The sequence below is a fragment of the Callorhinchus milii genome, unplaced genomic scaffold (assembly GCF_018977255.1).
Source record: "Callorhinchus milii isolate IMCB2004 unplaced genomic scaffold, IMCB_Cmil_1.0 Scaffold2, whole genome shotgun sequence".
NCBI lineage: Eukaryota > Metazoa > Chordata > Chondrichthyes > Chimaeriformes > Callorhinchidae > Callorhinchus > Callorhinchus milii.
The window spans coordinates 17,405,837-17,424,606 of NW_024704743.1; the positions used below are offsets into that span (position 1 = coordinate 17,405,837).

Sequence of the window (18,770 nt, forward strand, 5' to 3'; positions counted from 1 at the left end):
TGGGATTGAGTTCCAAAGGGTGGGAGAGAGGCTGAAGTCTGACCGCCAATGGTGGTGTGGGCCGGGCGGGGACGTGGAGCAAGCTATAGCCTGCTGAGTGGAGGGAGCAGATAGGTTGATATGGCATACAACTGGCCAGTAGCAATTCAAAGATAGCACTACAACGAGTTCTCATTTCCCCTCCTCCACCATCAATTACCGTGAAAGAATTTTTTAAAAAAGTCATTAGTTTCAAACTATTAGAACAATAGATATTTACAGCGCAGAAGAAGGCAATTCAGCCATATGATGTTCTTTTAAACAACAATCATTTCAGTCCCATTGATCCAAAATGAATAATTTTTATAATTTGTCTTGTTATATACTCATCAATTTATTAATTTGCTTTATTTGAAGGTAAGTGAAAAAGTATGTGTAAAGTCTTGATGATTCTTTTGTAGCGTTGAAATTTTCTGAGGAAAAAAATCCCGAAAAGCAATAAACCCTGTGCCTGCCTGGTACATTTAGTGGAATTCTTGCCTCTGAGTCAGCAGGTAGTAGATAAAAACCCCACATGGGGACTGTGAATTCCTAGTATATGCTGACACTCCAATGCAGAAACCACGGGAAATGTTGAATTATCAGAAATGCCAATTTTCAGATGAAACCTTGAAGGTCCCGTCTGCTCTTTCAAGTGGGTGTTAAAGATTTTGTATCAATCAAAACAATCCTCCAAATAGAACTTGGTCATTGGCTGTTTGTGGGACATTGCTGTGTGCAAATTGGCTGTCAAATCCATCAACAAATACATATTCACCAGATTGCATAATAAATACTATAAAGTGCTTTGAGATTTCTTGTTGATATCAAATCAAGGATAATTATCATAACTATTATTATACATTGAAAATGAAGGATCCATTTCTGTAAGTTTGCGTGCGAAGAGTAAATGTTAAAATAGGTTAGAAATTAATAATTAACTATTTCAATAAACATAAACCAGGTATAGAAGTTATATAATTTCAAATCTTGAAGTTGTATAACATGAGGCAATCTGCCTTCTAACCTTAAAGAATTATACAATAATTTTATTACATAATATTTTGCAAACAGGACTCCTCTATTTTGGGATATGACAGAAACTCATATTTGTCACCATGATTGGATTCAATTCAATAGAGGAGTTGAACTTTGATCATTTTATGTGGCGTCGATCATGGTACTTTCCACCCTGTTATTTTTTGATGTAGAGATTACTGAATTATGTACATTACACAATAAATCTGTGGTTAGAGCACTCGCCTTGAAGCGAGACACCTTGGTTCAATTCCAGGCAGGGCAAAACCTTGGGCAAGTTTCTTTACTCCGCACGTCTAATAATAATCCCTCCAAAACAAAAAAAATAATAAATTGGTCATTTTCAATCCATGACTGTTTGTGGGACACTGCTATGTGCAATTGGCTGCTGCGTTTCGCCCACAAATATACAGTCAATTCACTTTACAGCATATTCTGTGAAACGCTTTGAGACGTCTAGAAGACGTGAAAAGAGCTACATCAAATGCAAAGATTATTATTATTATTATTATAAATGCAAGTTGTTTTAGGTCAATATGCTGATGGGTATTTGGATATAACATGCCACATAAACCTATAAAATCAAGTTAGATAGTTTTCTAACAACTTAGTACACACTGAGAGAAGAAAAAGACTGTCACTGCCACACCTGAGTTCAAGAATCCAACCACGAGAAATCACTTTATCCTACTGCGTAAACAACATCATGATCAAGAAAGAGTTCAAGGTTAATGAAGTCAGTATGCTGTTGCTTAATGCTTAATAATAATAATCCTTGCATTTGATGTGGCGCCTTATCACGGCTTCGGGATGTCTCAAAACGCTTCACAGAATATACTATAAAGTGAACAAAACACAAAATACTGCAGATACTGGAAATCTGAAACAAAAACAGAGAGACCTGGGGAAACTCAGCAGGTCAGGCAGCATCTATGGAGAAAGAAAAGTGAGTCAACGTTTTGGGTCCACGACCCTTCATCAGAACTGGGGAGAGAACGTTTTAGTTGATAGATTAAAGAGGTGAGAGTGGCGTAAAACAAAAGGGAGGTGGGGGTGGGGTGGAAACAAAACTGGGGAGAAGAGTGTTAATATGCAGAACAGGTAGCACACCAGAGAGAGACAAAGAGTGTCTGGGGTGATGATTGTAATGATAACAGAAGATAACTCTTCTGGTAACAGAAAGAGGGAGAGGGGGGAAGGTGAGCTGTTATGGTCTGAACTGGCTGAAATCGATATTGAGGCCAGAGGGCTGTAGGGTCCCTAGCAGATAGATAAGATGCTGTTCCTCAAGCTTTCGTTGTGGATCAATGGAACAGTGTAGGAGACCATGGATGGAGAGGTCAGACTGTGAATGGGAATGTGAGTTAAAATGGCAGGAGACCCGAAGATCAGGGTTGACCTTGCGTACAGAACGAAGGTGTTCTGCAAATCGGTCAGCCAATCTGCACTTAGTCTCCCCAATACAGAGGAGACTACACCGTGAGCAGCAGATACAGTATACTACATTGGTGGTAGTACATGTAATCCGCTGTCTTACATGGACGCTGTGTTTGGGGCCTTGGATAGTGTTCTGGGAGGAGGTAAAAGGGCAGGTATTACATCTCCTGCGCTGGCATGGGAAGGTGCCAGGGGAAGGAGAGGAGCTCGTAGTGCTGACGGCGGAATGAACTAAGGAATCCCAGAGGGAACGATCCCTTCGGAATGCAGAGAGGGGAGGGGAGGAAAATATGTGTTTGGTGGATGAGTTACGCTGGAGATGCCGAAAATGTCAGAGAATGATGTGCTGAATATTGAGGCTGGTGGGGTGGTGGTGAGGACTAAGGGGACCCTATCACGGTTCCGGGATGGGGGGGAATGGGTGAGGGCAGAGGTGCAGGAAATAGGGCAGACACAGCTATTACTGTCCTTGGCTATTACTGGCCTTAGCTATTACTGTCGGGAATCCTCGGTCGAGGAAAAATGAGGACATCTCGATTGCTCTAGCGTGGAAGGTTGCATTGTCAGAGCAGATGTAGCAGAGGCGGAGGAACTGGGAAAATGGGATGGCGTCTTTGCAGGGGACTGGGTGGGATGAGGTGTAACCAAGATAGCTGTGGGAGTTGGTGGGCTTATAGAAAATGTCTATGGATAGTCTGTTACCTGAGGTGGAGGTAGTGAAGTCGAGGAAGGGAAGGGAAGAGTCAGAGATGGTCCAAGTGAATTTTATGGAGAGGTGGAAGGTGGAAGCAAAATTTATAAATGCTTCTAACTCACTGCAAGAGCAGGAAGCGGCCCGACACAGTTATCGATGTACCTGAGAAACAGGTCAGGGTATGGACCTGAGTAGGAGTGTTCCAGGTGGCCAATAAAAAGGCAGGCATAGCTGGGACCTATGCGGGTTCCCAGAGCAACACCTTTTATTTGAAGGAAGTGGTTAGAATTGAATGTAAAGTTGTTCAATATCAGAACAAGTTCAGCCAGACGAGGATGAGAGATAAGACTGTAAAGTGAATTGTCTGTATACTTTGTGAGCGAAACATGGGAGCCAATTGCGCACAGCAGTGTCCCACAAACAGTCATAGATTGAAGCAAACAATTTTTTTAAAAGGAATTATTACCTCAGGAAAAGCAATCCGCCAATCGACTAACAAGCGCGTTCTTATTTATTGCTAGGTAAACAGGTGTGTGGAATAAGGAAAATTTGCCCCTAATTTCGCCTTGCCGGGAATTGAATCCAGGTCTCTCGCTTACAAGGCTGGTGCTCTAACCACTGAACTACAGGACTCCACAACTGAAATAATTACCTTGGAGGAGGCCTTGCAGAGGTGTACAATAAATAAATTCCTCCTTGCATTTGATTCAGCCTCCTTTCTCAAAGCGCTTCACAGGATTTACTGAAACGTATAGTGTAGTAACCCTCCAACCACTCTGACTAGAGGCGGGCTCGGCCTGCTTCACGTTCCCTGCCTTGCCTGCCGCACCATTGATGGGTGGACCTTCAGCATCTCTGCCCCCACCTCCATCCCACAGTCCCTCCACCTCGCTCCCGCCCTTACCTCCTTCAAGACTCATCTCAAGACCCTCCTCTTCAACCGTGCCTTCAGTCAACCTCCTACCCGTACCTTCCCAACCCTCCACCACTCCTGATCCAACCACCAGCTTGGGTTCGGATCCCTGACAGTCTAGCGCCTTGGGACCTCCTCCTGACATGAAAGGCACTATGAAAATGTCATTTGTTGTTGTTACCTTCTACAATTCTACTGACCCAGCCACTCTATTTGCTAAGCGAACACTGGCCTGCTTTATCCACTGTATCCACTCCACCAATGGCAGGCAAACTTTTGGCCTTTCTGGCCCTGGTCTCAGTAACTCCAACCTTCCAACTCATTGCCTCATTCCCTAGTTTGAAAGCCCATCTCAAGAAATCTCTTTGATCTGCCTTTGGTCATCTCCCCCCTGCCCACACACACACAAAGCTCTTTCAGCTCCCACCCACCACTAGTCAGCAGTGTAAAGTGGTTTGAGACGTCCTCCCAATGTGAAATTCGCTGAATAAATATAAATTGTATTATATAGTCAACAGGGCAGAAGGATATCTAGAGGTGATGTTTCTATCCAATCCCTGCTGGTCTAATGCGATGAAAGAGTTGTCAGTCTTTTTCCAAATCTATCTAAAATTCTTATTACAATACAGTTAGTTCAATTTAATACTTAAGTAAATGCATTTCACTAGTCAGCAAGACTGTGGTTATTACTCATAATATCATGTGATTTGCCTGTCCCAAGTATACCTAAATCCCTACCATTTCATTCTAAAGAGCGTGTGCTGAGTGGGTAAGTAAGTATGAAGTCGACAAAGTTGTGGTTCTTGCTCATGACTCTCAAGGGAAAAGTTTCTCTATAATTTTACATGACACAGTCACCTCTGCTAGGGAATCATTGGCACTAAAGACAGTATAATTTCCTGGCTCTGCACCTTCCACTGACACAGTGAAATTTTCATCCTAAACATCAGCTTTGAAAAACTAATGAAAATTGCTTTCAGTCTTTTCACCTGTGATTGACCACTGATTCAGGGAAGAATGGTCAGAAGAACTGCAGCATTTTGTAATTACTTTTGACAGCAGATTTATGGTGAAGATTAATTTCAGTTATTAAATGTGATATCTGTACCAACATCTTTCCGTGGGCAAATGATTCCAGACAATATGGTCAATATTGTCAAAACAAGTTAATGTGCCAAAATAAATTTGGGTCACTCAATATACAACTGTTTGTGGGATGATACTGTGCGCAATTGGCTGCCGTGTTTTGCCCACAAAATACACGGTCAATCCACTTTACAATATATTCTGTGAAACACTTTGAGACATGATAAGGAGCTATATCAGATGTATTGTTATTGTTATAATTTGAAATATGCTGTAACACACCAGCCACAGAGGCTGACATTGATCAAAACGAAACCTATCAAACCACTTTTCATTCACTGTTAAATCACTCCTGATTTAACAGTAATTTTTAAATAAAGAATTCTTACTTAAAATGTGCCTGATTATTTGGATCTTATTTCGGTGAACTAGTTGTACTAACAATTGAATTATGATCCTTGTGTTTGATATATCATGTCAGTACATCTCAAAGCACTTCACAGAATTTTTGGGGGGTCAACCGAGTGTCTGATACGTGCGGAAACCCATCACCATACTTAAGAATATCCAAACCAAACTGAGAATTCCATGCACTCCAACTCACAGGATTTACTCAGTATTTTGTTGGCAAACACACCAGCCAATCTGCCCACCGCAATGTGCCCGCAATGTCCAGCCTGAAGTGAATGACTAATTTTATCTAGGTTTTTTTTTGGCCAGGACACCGGGAAAAATTGCATTCTCTTTTCAAATAGTGCTATAGGTGCTTTAACACCTAACATGCACTGAGAACCTTGGTTTAGCATCTCATCTAAAAGACAGCATCACCAACAATGCAGTGCTCCCCAATACTAAAATTGGGTGTCAGCCTAGACTTTTGAATCTAAAGGTCTAACATAGTGCTTGTACCCACAACCCTTTGACTCAGAGGTGAGAATTCTACCAAGTGAACCAAGCTGATAACCTGTGTCTACTAAACACATCCAATTATGTAAAGAATATCCCTTCGTAAAGTGTACTCTGTAACATCGCCCAACTCCGCCACTACCTCACCCCTCAGGCCACTGAAACTCTTGTTCATGCCTTCATCACCTCCAGGCTCGACTTGCAAATGTCCTGCTTGTCGGCCTTCCCAACTCCTCCCTCCACAGACTGCAGATAATCCAGAACTCTGCAGCCCGTGTCCTCTCCCGCACCAAACTCCGTGACCCCATCTCCCCCACTCTTGCCCGATTCCATTGGCTCCCTATCCTTCAGAGGATCCAGTTCAAGATCCTGGTCCTCACATACAAAGCCCTCCATGGCCTCGCCCCACCCTAACCCCCTACCTCTGCGACTTCCTAACCTCCTACCAACCTGCCTGTTCCCTCTGGCCTGCTCAACGTCCCCCGACCCACCATTGGCGGGAGCGCCTTCAGCCACTCTGCCTCCAGTCTCTGGAATTCCATCACCCAATCACTCCGCCTCGCCCCCTCCTTAGTCTCCTTCAAGTCCCGCCTCAAGACCCTCCTCTTCGACCATGCCATAGGCCACCACCCTTCCCCTCCCCTCCCTTACCCACCAACCCCAGCTTGGGTCTGAAATGCTGTACTCTGTCCAGCGTCTTTGGACGTTCTCCCGACGTTCTATACAAATGTAATCTTGTTGTTGTTGTTATTATATTGCTAATGAACATATTAAACACTTAGTCAAACATAAAATAGCAAAAATAGCAATATTTGCAAATCATAAACCAGCATGTTCTTTGTAAACATGTTCCACATTTATTTGCTATTAACCTATTCCTCTTCACATTTTTAAATTATACTGGGTGCAATACAGTATTTGTTTTAATAATTATAATAACAATCCTTGCATTTGATATAGCACCTTATCAACTCTTCGAGATGTCTCAAGGAGTTTCTCAGAATATACTGTAAAGTGATTTGACTGTATAATCTGTTTTGATACAGATATGTACAATGGAAAATGGAATTAAGAGAGAATTATGGTCTTCTTTGTCATGGTAAGTTTCTATGGTTCTACGGATTAGCCATATTACTTCATGGTCAGATTTCGGAGTTCATTGCCATTTGCCACTCATGTTCTTTTCCCTTGTTCTTTCTTTACTAAAGTGGAGAAGAGCCCACCCAGAAAAGGGCCTCTGTCTGTTTGCATAAGGGATAAGAAGAACAATTGTATTCAACATTGTGTTTTGAACAAGAATTTGAGCATTTACCTGGTACTCTTCCATCCATAACAAAGCTGTCAGTCATGTCTCCAAACACTATGACCATGAGGGGGAGCGCAGCCCCATGAATTAAGGCAGCCAAACTACCCAGCACCATCAGTAGTTTGTCCAAACGTCCTGAATAGCGAAACTAAAGAGAATCCAATGTTTGCTATTATTAAAGGTAAAAGATTAACTACATTTACATTGCTTAGCAACCAGTAAAATACATTAACAAAATGTTTCACCAAAGAACACAATTATAAAGTTTCTAAATACTTTTGTTAAAGATGGTGTTCATGGGGAGTGACTAGCCAGATAGCAAAACAGTAACGTTTCTTTGAATTCAATGGTTTCCAAAGTGGAAATAGAAATAGGAAATATTGATTCATTGTAGGATCATCAAAATATTATCTCCGACTCTCAAAACGCCTCAAGAAGATCATATTCTGTATTTTTTAAATATCCAGCTGAATATTCTCTCAAAGGAAATAGTTTGAAGCTTGGTTATGCCCATTTTTGGAAACCACAAGAAAGTTGTGCCGACTGGGGAAAATCTCAGGGCTCATCCCTCGAGTAGGCTAAGCTAGACGGTCTCACTTTGGGTAAGATTAGTGTGTGTGGGGAGCAGAGGAGATGGGTGGCATGTTACAATAGCACCCAGAATTAAGGAAGTGAAAATCAGGCAGGGTTCCTGCTTCCGTTCACTATCCTATGATTCCAGCTGAAGGTGTGTTTAAGAGGTGTCAAGTGAGGGCAGAACTGGCATTGGTTGATTGCACCCCAACCCTTTCTGTGGTGAAACACCCTGCGGAAAATCTCTACCAGGGTTCACAAATGAATGATGGCCGGGATTTCAAAGGTAACTGATTCAATTGAAACTGCAATTGCACGAGAACGAAAAATGCGTCAGGAGAGAATAAAATTGGCAATGAAAGGGAGGGCAGAGAGGTCTCTTACCAAAGTCAGTAGGCTGACCATTTCAATTTTCTTTTCTTTCTCCTCATCTTTCTTCTTTCTGTAAATGAATAAAAAGACAATTAAATTTATTGACACTTTTGCGGCTTCATTTACCCCCAAAATAACGTTGTTCTTTTGCTAGCAAGAAACAAAGGCAGTGTCAAAGGCTCAGAAAACAAATGTTAAAATAACACAAAATTGTGAACTTTATCTTTTTTTATTTTACGATTATTCTTCTATATGGATTGTTCTTCAATTCAATCTTTTAGTATCATAACAAACTCTGGAAATATATAATTGTCCAAAATAAATAATAGCGAGATAGTATTTCTTTTCCATTGTTCGAAGGTACAGTTTTGCAAAGATGTACTTTTGATGGGAACAAGATGTTTCCATATAAAGTGAGGAGATCATTGGATTCTATTTATACAACAAATACGATTTACACATATAGTGCCTTTCATGTTGGGAGGAGGTGTTAAATCACTTAACAATTCTGACTGGGCACTAAAGCTGAGGATGGGAGCCCAGAGGGTGAAGAGGGGAAAAGATGATCAAAAGTGGAGGAAGAGAGAGAGAGAGAGGGACCTGGGAATAGAAGCCCAGAGTGTAGGTGCCAAATGGCTGAAAGTCCTTCTGCCGATGATGGGGCAGATAGAACGAGGGAAGTGGAGTATGCTAGTGTCCAACAAATATTTAATTATTGCAGCATTTTTTCACAAGTGAAGATAGGAAATGTGCACAAAAACACACTTAGGTGATTTCATAATTCAGTTATTTCCTTAAGATTCTCCCTGTAGAATTTCTTACCTCTTTTTGTTATGTTCAGTGTCAGTCGCACCATCTGCCTCCACACTGTGCTTTGTTGCCTTTGATTCCTTTGCCATCTCTTATAGCTGTGACAAAATATGTAAGTGGAAAAGGTTAACGAACTTTAAATTTGAAGAAACAAGAAAATTGACATAGGAGATTCAATTTGTAACTTCACAGGTACAGCTTTACTTGAAGCAGCCATAACGTGCACCATGCACAACAACTGCTACATAAAATACAGTCTGCACTGCTGACTAAATCCACCAGTGCCTCTCAGGAGCTCTTCCTGTTATCATCAAGGGCTGGATCTCCAGCGGGTAACTTTCAAGATGAGACTTTGAACCGAGATTTGCTTGTTTAGGTGGACATTAAATATCCTGTGACACTATTCGAAAAGAACAGAAAGTTTCTCCCTGTGTGATTAACCTCATGGTTGTTTGTGGGACGTTGCTGTGTTTAAATTGACTCCCATGTTACCCTACAAAATATACAATCACTACAGTATCATGTAAAGTGCTTTGAGACATCCTTCCGACGTGAAAGACCCTATATCAAATGTAAGGATTATTATTATTTAATTGGAGTCTTGTAGCTTATTGGTCAGAGCACTCGCCTCACAAACGAGAGAACCTGGGTTTGATTCCTGGGCAGGGTGAAAACTAGGCAAGTTTCGTTATTCCAAACCCGTCTTTTTACCTAGCAATAAGTTGTTTATTGATGTTTGTTTATCCGGGGTAATAATCCCTTAAAAAAAATTGGTCACTCAATCCACGACTGTGGGACACTGCTATATGCAATTGGCTGCCGAGTTTTGCCCACAAATTATACAGTCACTTTAGAGTATATCCTGTGAAGCGATTTGAGATGTCTTAATGATGTGATGAGGCGGTATATGAAACGTAAGGATTATTATTAAAAAGAGATAGTCAGAGATTCTATTAAAGGCTTCCCTATCTTCAGAGGCTACAAGAAACAAAAATAAGTATGTTTACTCCCCCAACCCCCACCATGTTATATGCTGCTCATATGCTCTGAGTTGCTATTGTAAACACTTGATACTGATGTAAAATGTTATTGTAACTCACTGTACAGTAGCCATTGCTTAAGGCTGCTAAATTAATTTTCTTTTATGCATTTGTCTGATGTAAACCACTTTGCTGCAGACAAGTCGACTGTATTTACATCAACCACAGCTGCTTCCTGGAAACTGCAGAGGCTTTGCTACTGGTGCGGAATGCAGACACTGACACAATAAATGGTCTCCATATCCCTGAGCTGCTATCGTCATAATATATCCACTGAAGCCTCTCTTACCTCAGCATTTGACCAGGAGACTGAAAAATATAATAATAATCCTTGCATTTGATATAGTGCATTATCACATTGTTGAAACATCTCAGAGTGTTTCGCAGAATATATTGTATAGTGGATTGACTATATTTTGTGGGCGGTACACGGCAGCCAATTGCACACTGCTACAACAATAACAAATTACATTTGGCATAACTCCTTTCACATTGGGGAAAGCAGTGTACCACAAACAGTCGTGGATTGAGGAATTGTTATTGCAGGAAAGCGATCTCCTAATCGACTAATAATCTTCTATACTAATAAAGACAAAATGTCTGTCTGTGTGTCTATCCGCCAAGACCTCAATAACCGATTGACAAAGAGACATGATTTATATCTCATCAAAAGGTCTTGCGTGGGGGAGCTTCGTGGGCATATGTATTTTCGGGGATGAGCTATATTAAAAAATATTTTAAAAATGCTTTCATTAAGCCGCCGAAAAGGTTTGCATGGTATTCTGCAACAAAGCAGTGACAGAAGTCACGGAGCCTTCTGGAGAGATCCTGGGTCTATATAGACAAAATGTCTATCGGTGTGTGCGTCAGTCTTTCTTCTGAGTCCTCCCAACAGGAGTCCTCCCAAAAGGATGGGTGGGCAAATATGTGAAGAAGCGATGTTAACAAGTTCAATAGCAATTTTCTTAATCTTAAGGGATAAAGATGCCTAAGAAGTGATGGTCAAGGATACATAAAAATGCCAGATTAAAGAGAAAATGCTGATTAAATTAAACTGGTTGCAAGCGTAGCTACATCGGGTACAGCTAGTAGGATAGAAATAGGGTAGAACCAAGCTAGAAACAACATTTCCAAATTGAGAAGCATTTTATGAAAAACAGCAAAATTGGCCATTGGTTCGAGGCCACTTTAGATCCCTCAAAGCCCTGGAGACGTAAACGAACAAGAGCGATCATCTAAGGAACATCATGGACTCAGATCCACAGAATTACTGAGGTGCTGACACATTCAATACACTGTAATAAAACTCGAAACAAGGTGTGGAATATAAAAATAATATATTGTGGAATAAAACTCAAACAAGATGTGGAAACTCTTCACCGTGCTTAGGAGTATCCAAACAAAACTGAGAACTTCATACATCCCACCTACGCAGGGATATCCCAGAGATGAATTGTTGGAATGAAATGCGCGCTCTCTCCCTGGAAGGATGCATCCTGCTTATTTAATTCTGGAAAATATTAGGCAGAGGTTGGCAAGAACCAAGGCTTGGGGACCCCAGCGTGTGCGTTGGGGTACTTCTGGAGTCTAACCAGCTCAAACAGCATGTGCGATTAATAATAATAATAATAATAATAATAATAATAATAATAATAATAATAATAATCCTTGCATTTGATATAGCGCTTTTCACGTCGGGAGGACGTCCCAAAGCGCTTCACAGAATATACTGTAAAGTGAATTGACTGTATATTTGTGGGCGAAACAAATAATAATAATAATAATAATAATAATAATCCTTGCATTTTATAATAATCCTTGCATTTGATATAGCGCTTTTCACTTCTTCTAGACGTCTCAAAGCGCTTCACAGAATATACTGTAAAGTGAATTGACTGTATATTTGTAGGCGAAATGCGGCAGCCAATTTGCACGCAGCAGTGTCCCACAGACAGTCACGGATTGAAGTGACCAGTTTATTGTATTTTTTTTGAGGGATCATTATCAGGCGTGTGGAGTAAGGAAACCTGCCCAGGGTTTCACCCTGCCGGGAATCGAACCGAGGTCTCTCGCTTGAGAAGGCGAGTGCTCTAACCACTGAGCTACAGGATTCCATGTTAGGGTCTTATCATGTCTTCACTGTAAAGTGAATTTTGTGGGTGAAGCACGGCAGCCAATTTGTGCGCAGCAGTCGTAGATTGAAACACCCAATTTTTTATTTTTTGGGGTGATTTTTTTTAAGGGATTATTACTGCCCGAAAAGCGATCCGCCCATCGACTAACAACCGGGTCCCTATTTTACTGCTGGGTAAACACAGGCGTGCGGAGTAAGGAAACTTGCCCAGCGTTTCGCGCTGCCGGGAATCAAACCCAGGGCTCGTACCGCTGAGCTACAGGCTCCCACCCTTCTCCCCCACCCCCGCTCACCTCACCCCCACCCCCGCTCACCCCCAGGGGGACAGTCACCAGCAACTCACTGCACACTGAGCAAGTGTGGGATTGAGCCCTCACTGGGATTTTGTTTCAGGGATTAAAAGAACAAGACAAGAAAGCCGGGGCTGGGGTTTTGGGTGGTCGGGGGGTGACCCCCGTATAAACAACTCACATTCCGTGGGGGGGGGGGGGGGGGTGACGGTGAGGAGTTTGGGATCAGGGCTTCCCCAGGATGAAAGATCCGAAGTGAGGAAGTGGTACGTTTGCTTTTTTTTAAAATTTCTCTCTCTCTCTCTTTACGCGGATCAGAGCGGAGATGTTCTGGGTCGGAAAGTATTGCAAAGATGGGAGTGAAATGAGACTTACCCTGAGCTGGTCCTGGTCAGGGCTGGTCCTGGTCAGGGCTGGTCTGGGTCAGGGCTGGTCCCGGTCCGGGTCTGGGCTGGTCCTGGTCTGGTGCTGGTCAGGGCTGGTCCCGGTCCGGGTCTGGGCTGGCCCTGGTCTGGGCTGGTCCTGGTCCTGGTCCGGGTCAGGGCTGGTCTGGGTCTGGGCTGGTCCGGGTCAGGGCTGGTCCTGGTCCTGGTTCGGGTCTGGGAGCAGCAGAGGAGACTGACGCCAGGACTGTCAGAAGCTGCTGGACAGACACTGACTGATGTGACATAAACCGAGTCCAGGTCCTGAGTCCAGTTACTTTCTCACCGATTTTGCTTTCCAGTGGCCGAGATGAGAGGTGGTGGAGGGTGTGTGGGGGGTGTGGGGGTGGAGGGGGTGTGGGGTGTGTGGGGTGTTTGGGGGTGGAGGAGTGTGTGTGTGTGTGGGGGGGGGGGGGCTGGGAGATGGCGTGTTTCGTGTGGAAACTGTGACTTGTTTGGAGTACTTTCTCTTCTTCTTTTTCTTCTCTCTTTATTTGTAGGTCGACGTCTGTCTCTCTCTCTCTCTCTCTCTGGATGAAGAGGAAATGACTTTCGCACTGAGTGTCAGCGCCAAGAGCTTGGCTCTCACTCCACCCTCGTGCGTGTGTGAGTAAGTAAGTGTGTGTGTGTGTGTGTGTGTGGTGCTGTGTGTTGTGTAACAGGCTGTGGTTTTGAGGAGTGACGTAGACATAATTCTGTATTAAAACCAATTTCAATCTCAAGATCTTGACAGGATGAGACAAATCACTTCACACCCTGGCACCGCCCGGCTTCTCCCATTTGCTTACCCCAGCGCCTTTTAGGTCAACTTACTGACGTGAAAGGTGCTACTTACGCAAAGGTTGTGCGCTGTTGCTGTTGTTGTTGCTTACTCCTCCTCTACCCTCTACCTCCGCCTCCTGCTCGCTCGTCCCTTATCTCCTCCGCCCTCCACCTTTGGCGGTTGTGCTTTCAGCCTCTACGTCCCCCAAGAACTCTGCAACGTGCTGCCTCTGTGCCTCTGCCTTGCCACCACCACCCCCCCCTCTCCTCCTCGACCGTTTTCAGGTCGCACCTGAAGAATTTTCTCTTCGACCGTGTCTTCAGTCAACACCCCTCGCTCCCTGGCTCAGCGTCAAGCTGCTATACTGCAAAAACGGCCTTCTACTCCAACATCATCTTGCAGGCTAAACACAACCCTAAAATCCTTTTTCCCCACCACCCACTACCTCCTCCGTGCCCCCCCTCAGGCCTCCTCAATCTTCATATCAAATGCCAAGTGCGAGGAGGCCATGGACTTCTTTTCATCTAAAATACATAACATCCGCCAGGCAATCTCATCCACCTGCCTCTTGTCTCCGACCACCACGCCCTCTCTGTGCCCCTCACCCTCCTCATCATCTGCTCCTACCACCACCCCCATTCTACATTCCTTCCTCCCCATCTCTCCCTCCTCCCTCTCACCCACCATCACCTCCATGAAACCCACCACCTGCTGCCTCGACCCCCTCCCCACCAACTTGCTGGTCACACAGCTCCCCCTCCTCTGCCCACTACTGGCTGACATCATCAACCAGTCCCTCTCCTCCGGATCAGTCCCTGCCCCCCTCAAAACTGCTGTCTTCACCCCCCTCCTGAAAAAACCCTCCCCAGATCCCTCAAATCCCAGCCATTACCGCCCTATTTCTAACCTGCCCTTCCTCTCAAAAGCTCTAGAACGGGTTGTTGCCAACCAACTTCGCCCACACCTCTCCTCCCACTCCCTCTTCGAACCCCTCCAGTCCGGTTTCCGCCCACAGTACAGAGACTGCGCTTGTGAAAGTCACAAACGACATCCTCTCTATCTGTGACCGGGGCTCCCTCTGCCTCCTTGTCCTCCTGGACCTCTCCACCGTGTTCGACACAGTCGATCACGCTATCCTCCTCCACCGCCTTTTCTCCGTCATCCACCTCAGTGGGACCGCACTCACCTGGTTTGAGTCCTACCTCAAAAACCACCAGCAGTACATCTGCACAAATGGCTTCTCCTCCCGCTCTCACCCGGTCACCTGCAGGGTAACCCAAGGATCCATCCTTGGCCCCATCCTCTTTCTGATCTATATGCTCCCTCTTGGGGATGTCATCCGCAGGTACATTCCCACATGTATGTAGATGACACCCAACTCTACTTTTCCACCTCTCTTTGTGACCCCCAGTCCCCTGATGTTCTGTCAGCCTACCTGTCAGATCTCAGGGGCGGGATGAGCGCAAATTTCCTTCAGCTGAACATTGACAAGACGGAAGCCATGCCCTTTGGCTCTCATCAACGTTTAAAATCTCACAGTTCTCATCTCCTCCATCTACCCGACCTCACCCTAAAACTCTCCAAACCCGTACGCAACCTAGGGATCAGGTTCGACCCTCAATTATCCTTCCTCCCCCACATCGGTCCCTCACCAGCACCGCTTTCTTCCACCTCCGATGAATCGCCCGTCTCCGTCAATACCTCTCTCCCAAAGCTGCTGAAACCCTAGTCCATGCCTTTGTCACCTCTTGGCTGGACTACTCTAACACCCTCCTCGCCGGTCTCCCATCCACTACCATCCATAAAATCCAAATCATTCAAAACTCTGCTGCCCGCATTCTCATCTGCACCAAACTCCGCTCCCCGATCACCCCAGTCCTTGCCAGACTGCATTGGCTCCCTATCCCAGAGAGGATCAACTTCAAGATCCTCACCCTTGTCTTCAAATCCCTCCACTCCTCTGCACCCCCCTACGTCTCTGACCTCTCTCCTCAAAACAGTACATGTCGTCTTCGTTCCTCCATGTCTGGCCTCCTCCTTGTCCCCCAAGTCCTCCGCTCCGCCCTCGGCGGCCGTGCCTTCAGCGACTATGCCCCAAGTCTGGCTCTGGAATTACCTTCCTCACTCCTTTGCCTCGCCCCCTCTCTTCCTATTTTCAGGTCTCTGCTGAAGACCTTTCTTTTCAACCGCGCCTTTGGTCACCTTCCTCCCCCCACCCCCGGCTCAGCCCCGGGATCCATTACTGTGAAGCGCTCTGAGGAGTGGAGGGCGCTATATAAATCCAAGTTGTTGTTGTTGTAAAGTGCTCCGAGACACTACCCTGTGTGCAGGGCGCTATATAAATGCAAGTTGTTGATTGTTCCATGTTATGCATGGTCACCTGGCGACTGCCAGATACGTGGCAAAATAATTAACTTTGACTGACAATTCTTGGATCGGAAAATAATTGCAATACACAGTACGCACAGTGTGCCAATTTTTATAATATAATAATCCTTGCATTTGATATAGCGCCCTACCATGTCATTGAGACATCTCAAAGCGCTTCAGAGAATATATTGTAAAGTGGATTGACTGTATTTTTTGGGCGAAATGTGGTAGCCAATTGCGTACCACAATGTCCCACAAATGGTCTGGATTGTGTCACCAAATGTTTTTGGGTGGGATGATTGACCCCGGGAAGAGATCCGCCATGAACAACCGGGTTCCTACTTACTGCTAGGTAAACAGAGGCGTGTGGAGTAAGGAAACTTACCTAAAGTTTCGCCCCGCCTCTCGCATGTGTGTGGCGGTTATAGGATTCCATTTTTGTGTAAAGGTGTAATATACACATGATTTTGTGTTAAACCAAAATCTGCTCTCGAGGGAATTATTAATTTAGATGTTAAAAGAGACCAAGAAAAAAAGCAATAATAAATTGGTCACTTCAATCCACGACTGTTTGTGGAACACTGCTGTGCGCAATTGGCTGCCGCATTTCGCCCACAAATATACAGTCAATTCACTTTACGATATATTCTCTGCCGCTCCAGTCCACGAAGGATGACTGCTGTTGGTTGCAAATGCCACTCGTAGGAGTGAATACAGAGAAGAGCCCTTTACCTACAACTGCAGGATCAAAAGAAGTTCCCCCACAAAGTATATAGTCATTTCACTTTACAGTATATTCTGTGAACCACTTTGAGACATCTCGAAGATGTAATAAGGCACTATATCAACTGCAAGGATTATTATTAGGATTATTATTATTATTAACTGTCTGGCAGGTTCAGGCTGGCACTGAAACAAGCCATCTGCTGCAGTGAGATCTGCACTGACAGTACAGCAGTAAAATATCATCTTATTGTCTCCTTCCAGGACCCTAAAGACCAGTTGCTGGCCAGTTCACACTCTGAACCCTGGTCTTAACTTGTGTGCTGTCAGGTGGATTCCCCGATATATTAATCAAAGCAGCAACCAACCTAGCGATAGGGTGATGGGGTCGTGGAGCCTTATGCGGGAGATGACACGGGCTGCAGAGTTCTGGATGATCTGCAGCCTATGGAGGGAGGAGTTGTGGAGCCCGTCAATCAGGGAGTTTGTGTGGTCAAGCCTGTGAATGCTGAGACAGTGGCGGAGCCGGGCGATGTTGGGAAGGTAGGGAAAGGTGGAGCGCGTCATGGCACGGATGTGGGGTATGAAGGAAGTCGAGGGTCAAACAGAACGATGAAGTTCCGTATTGGCTCTTTGAGATGTAGAGTACATCCATGGAGGGAGATGCTGCCAGCGCCCAAGGTATCGAGACACTGACAGAAGTCAAGCAGGAGAGCCTTGGTCTTGTTGACATTCAACTGCAGGAAGTTAGCTCTCATCCAGGACTTGATATCTGTGAGGACATCAGTGGTTCTGGAGTCGAGGGTGAAGGCAGAGAGGAAGAGTTGAGTGTCATCTGCATACATGTGGAAGTTGACACCATGTCTGCGGATGATGTCACTAAGAGGAGTATATAGATATTGATTCCCTCCCACCTCCCTACCTTTCCAATTTCCTCATCCATCACTCGCTGCCTCCGCTCGGCCGGTTCTGGCCTCCTGTTCCTCCCTCGCCCCCTCCGCTCCACCATTGGTGGCCGTGCTTTCAGTCACTAACCACCGAAGCTGTGGAACTCTGTCCCCAATCCATCCACCTTGCCCCTTCCTCGTGATTTTCAATTCCCACCTAAAGATATTCCTTTGTGATTGTGCTTATGGTCACCTCCCACCCCACTCTCCCCCTGGCTCGGGGTCAGATTCCGCCACTGTTCAGTGCTTCAGGACACTATATAAATGCAAGTTGTTGTTGTTATTGTTACAACTGAGAGCATTAGACACTGAAATAGGTCATCAGATCCATAAAATATGAGACATCCCAAGTAAACTCCTAGAAATATATCAAATGTACTATTAGTATTTTCAAATGAGCCTAAGCCTCAAAAAAATATATTTATTGTTTTTAAAAAAGGATGAAGGCTGAATTATAGCAGCGCCACTAATACAACCAGCAGCTAAATTGGGTGATTTTTTTCAGCCCACCTAACCTTTTCCATATCAAGCATCACGACACGCGCTTGTTTAGATTAGTTGCAGGAAGAATTGAAAGCAGCATCTGGACATCTTTTATCCCATTATCTTGCAGTAATTACATATTGTGCAGATTCATGCAGAAGCAGCAGCCTTGCACACTAACTCTAGGCTCACAGTAGAAAATCTGTGTTTTACATTTATTATCGGGGAGCTCTGTGTTCTTTAAATAATACATTTGAATGCTAAGAAGAAAAAAATCAATTTTTATGACCACATTTGGTGAAAAAACGCTTATATGTGAGATAGAATCAGTAAGTGGATTATTGGAGGCATTGCTTCTCCTCAGGCTGATGATGATGACACATGCACTGGAGTTTCTTTCACTTAAAGTATATCAGTGCATCCTGCCAGAGAACTATCATCTTTT

General features: G+C 44.4%; 1 protein-coding gene across 1 annotated transcript in view; it reads right to left on the reverse strand.

The window, feature by feature from the left end:
* Window positions 1–13,073, reverse strand: part of abcb4 (ATP-binding cassette, sub-family B (MDR/TAP), member 4) — a 61,972-nt gene extending 48,899 nt beyond the window's left edge. Inside the window, exons 1-4 of the mRNA XM_042332052.1 lie at window positions 12,993–13,073; window positions 9,166–9,251; window positions 8,356–8,413; window positions 7,405–7,546 (exon numbers count right to left, since the gene is read on the reverse strand). Coding sequence (XP_042187986.1) covers window positions 7,405–7,546; window positions 8,356–8,413; window positions 9,166–9,242 — 277 coding nt within the window. The 5' untranslated portion in view covers window positions 9,243–9,251; window positions 12,993–13,073. The remainder of the gene's footprint in view (window positions 1–7,404; window positions 7,547–8,355; window positions 8,414–9,165; window positions 9,252–12,992) is intronic.
* Between the last annotated feature and the right edge of the window lie 5,697 nt (window positions 13,074–18,770).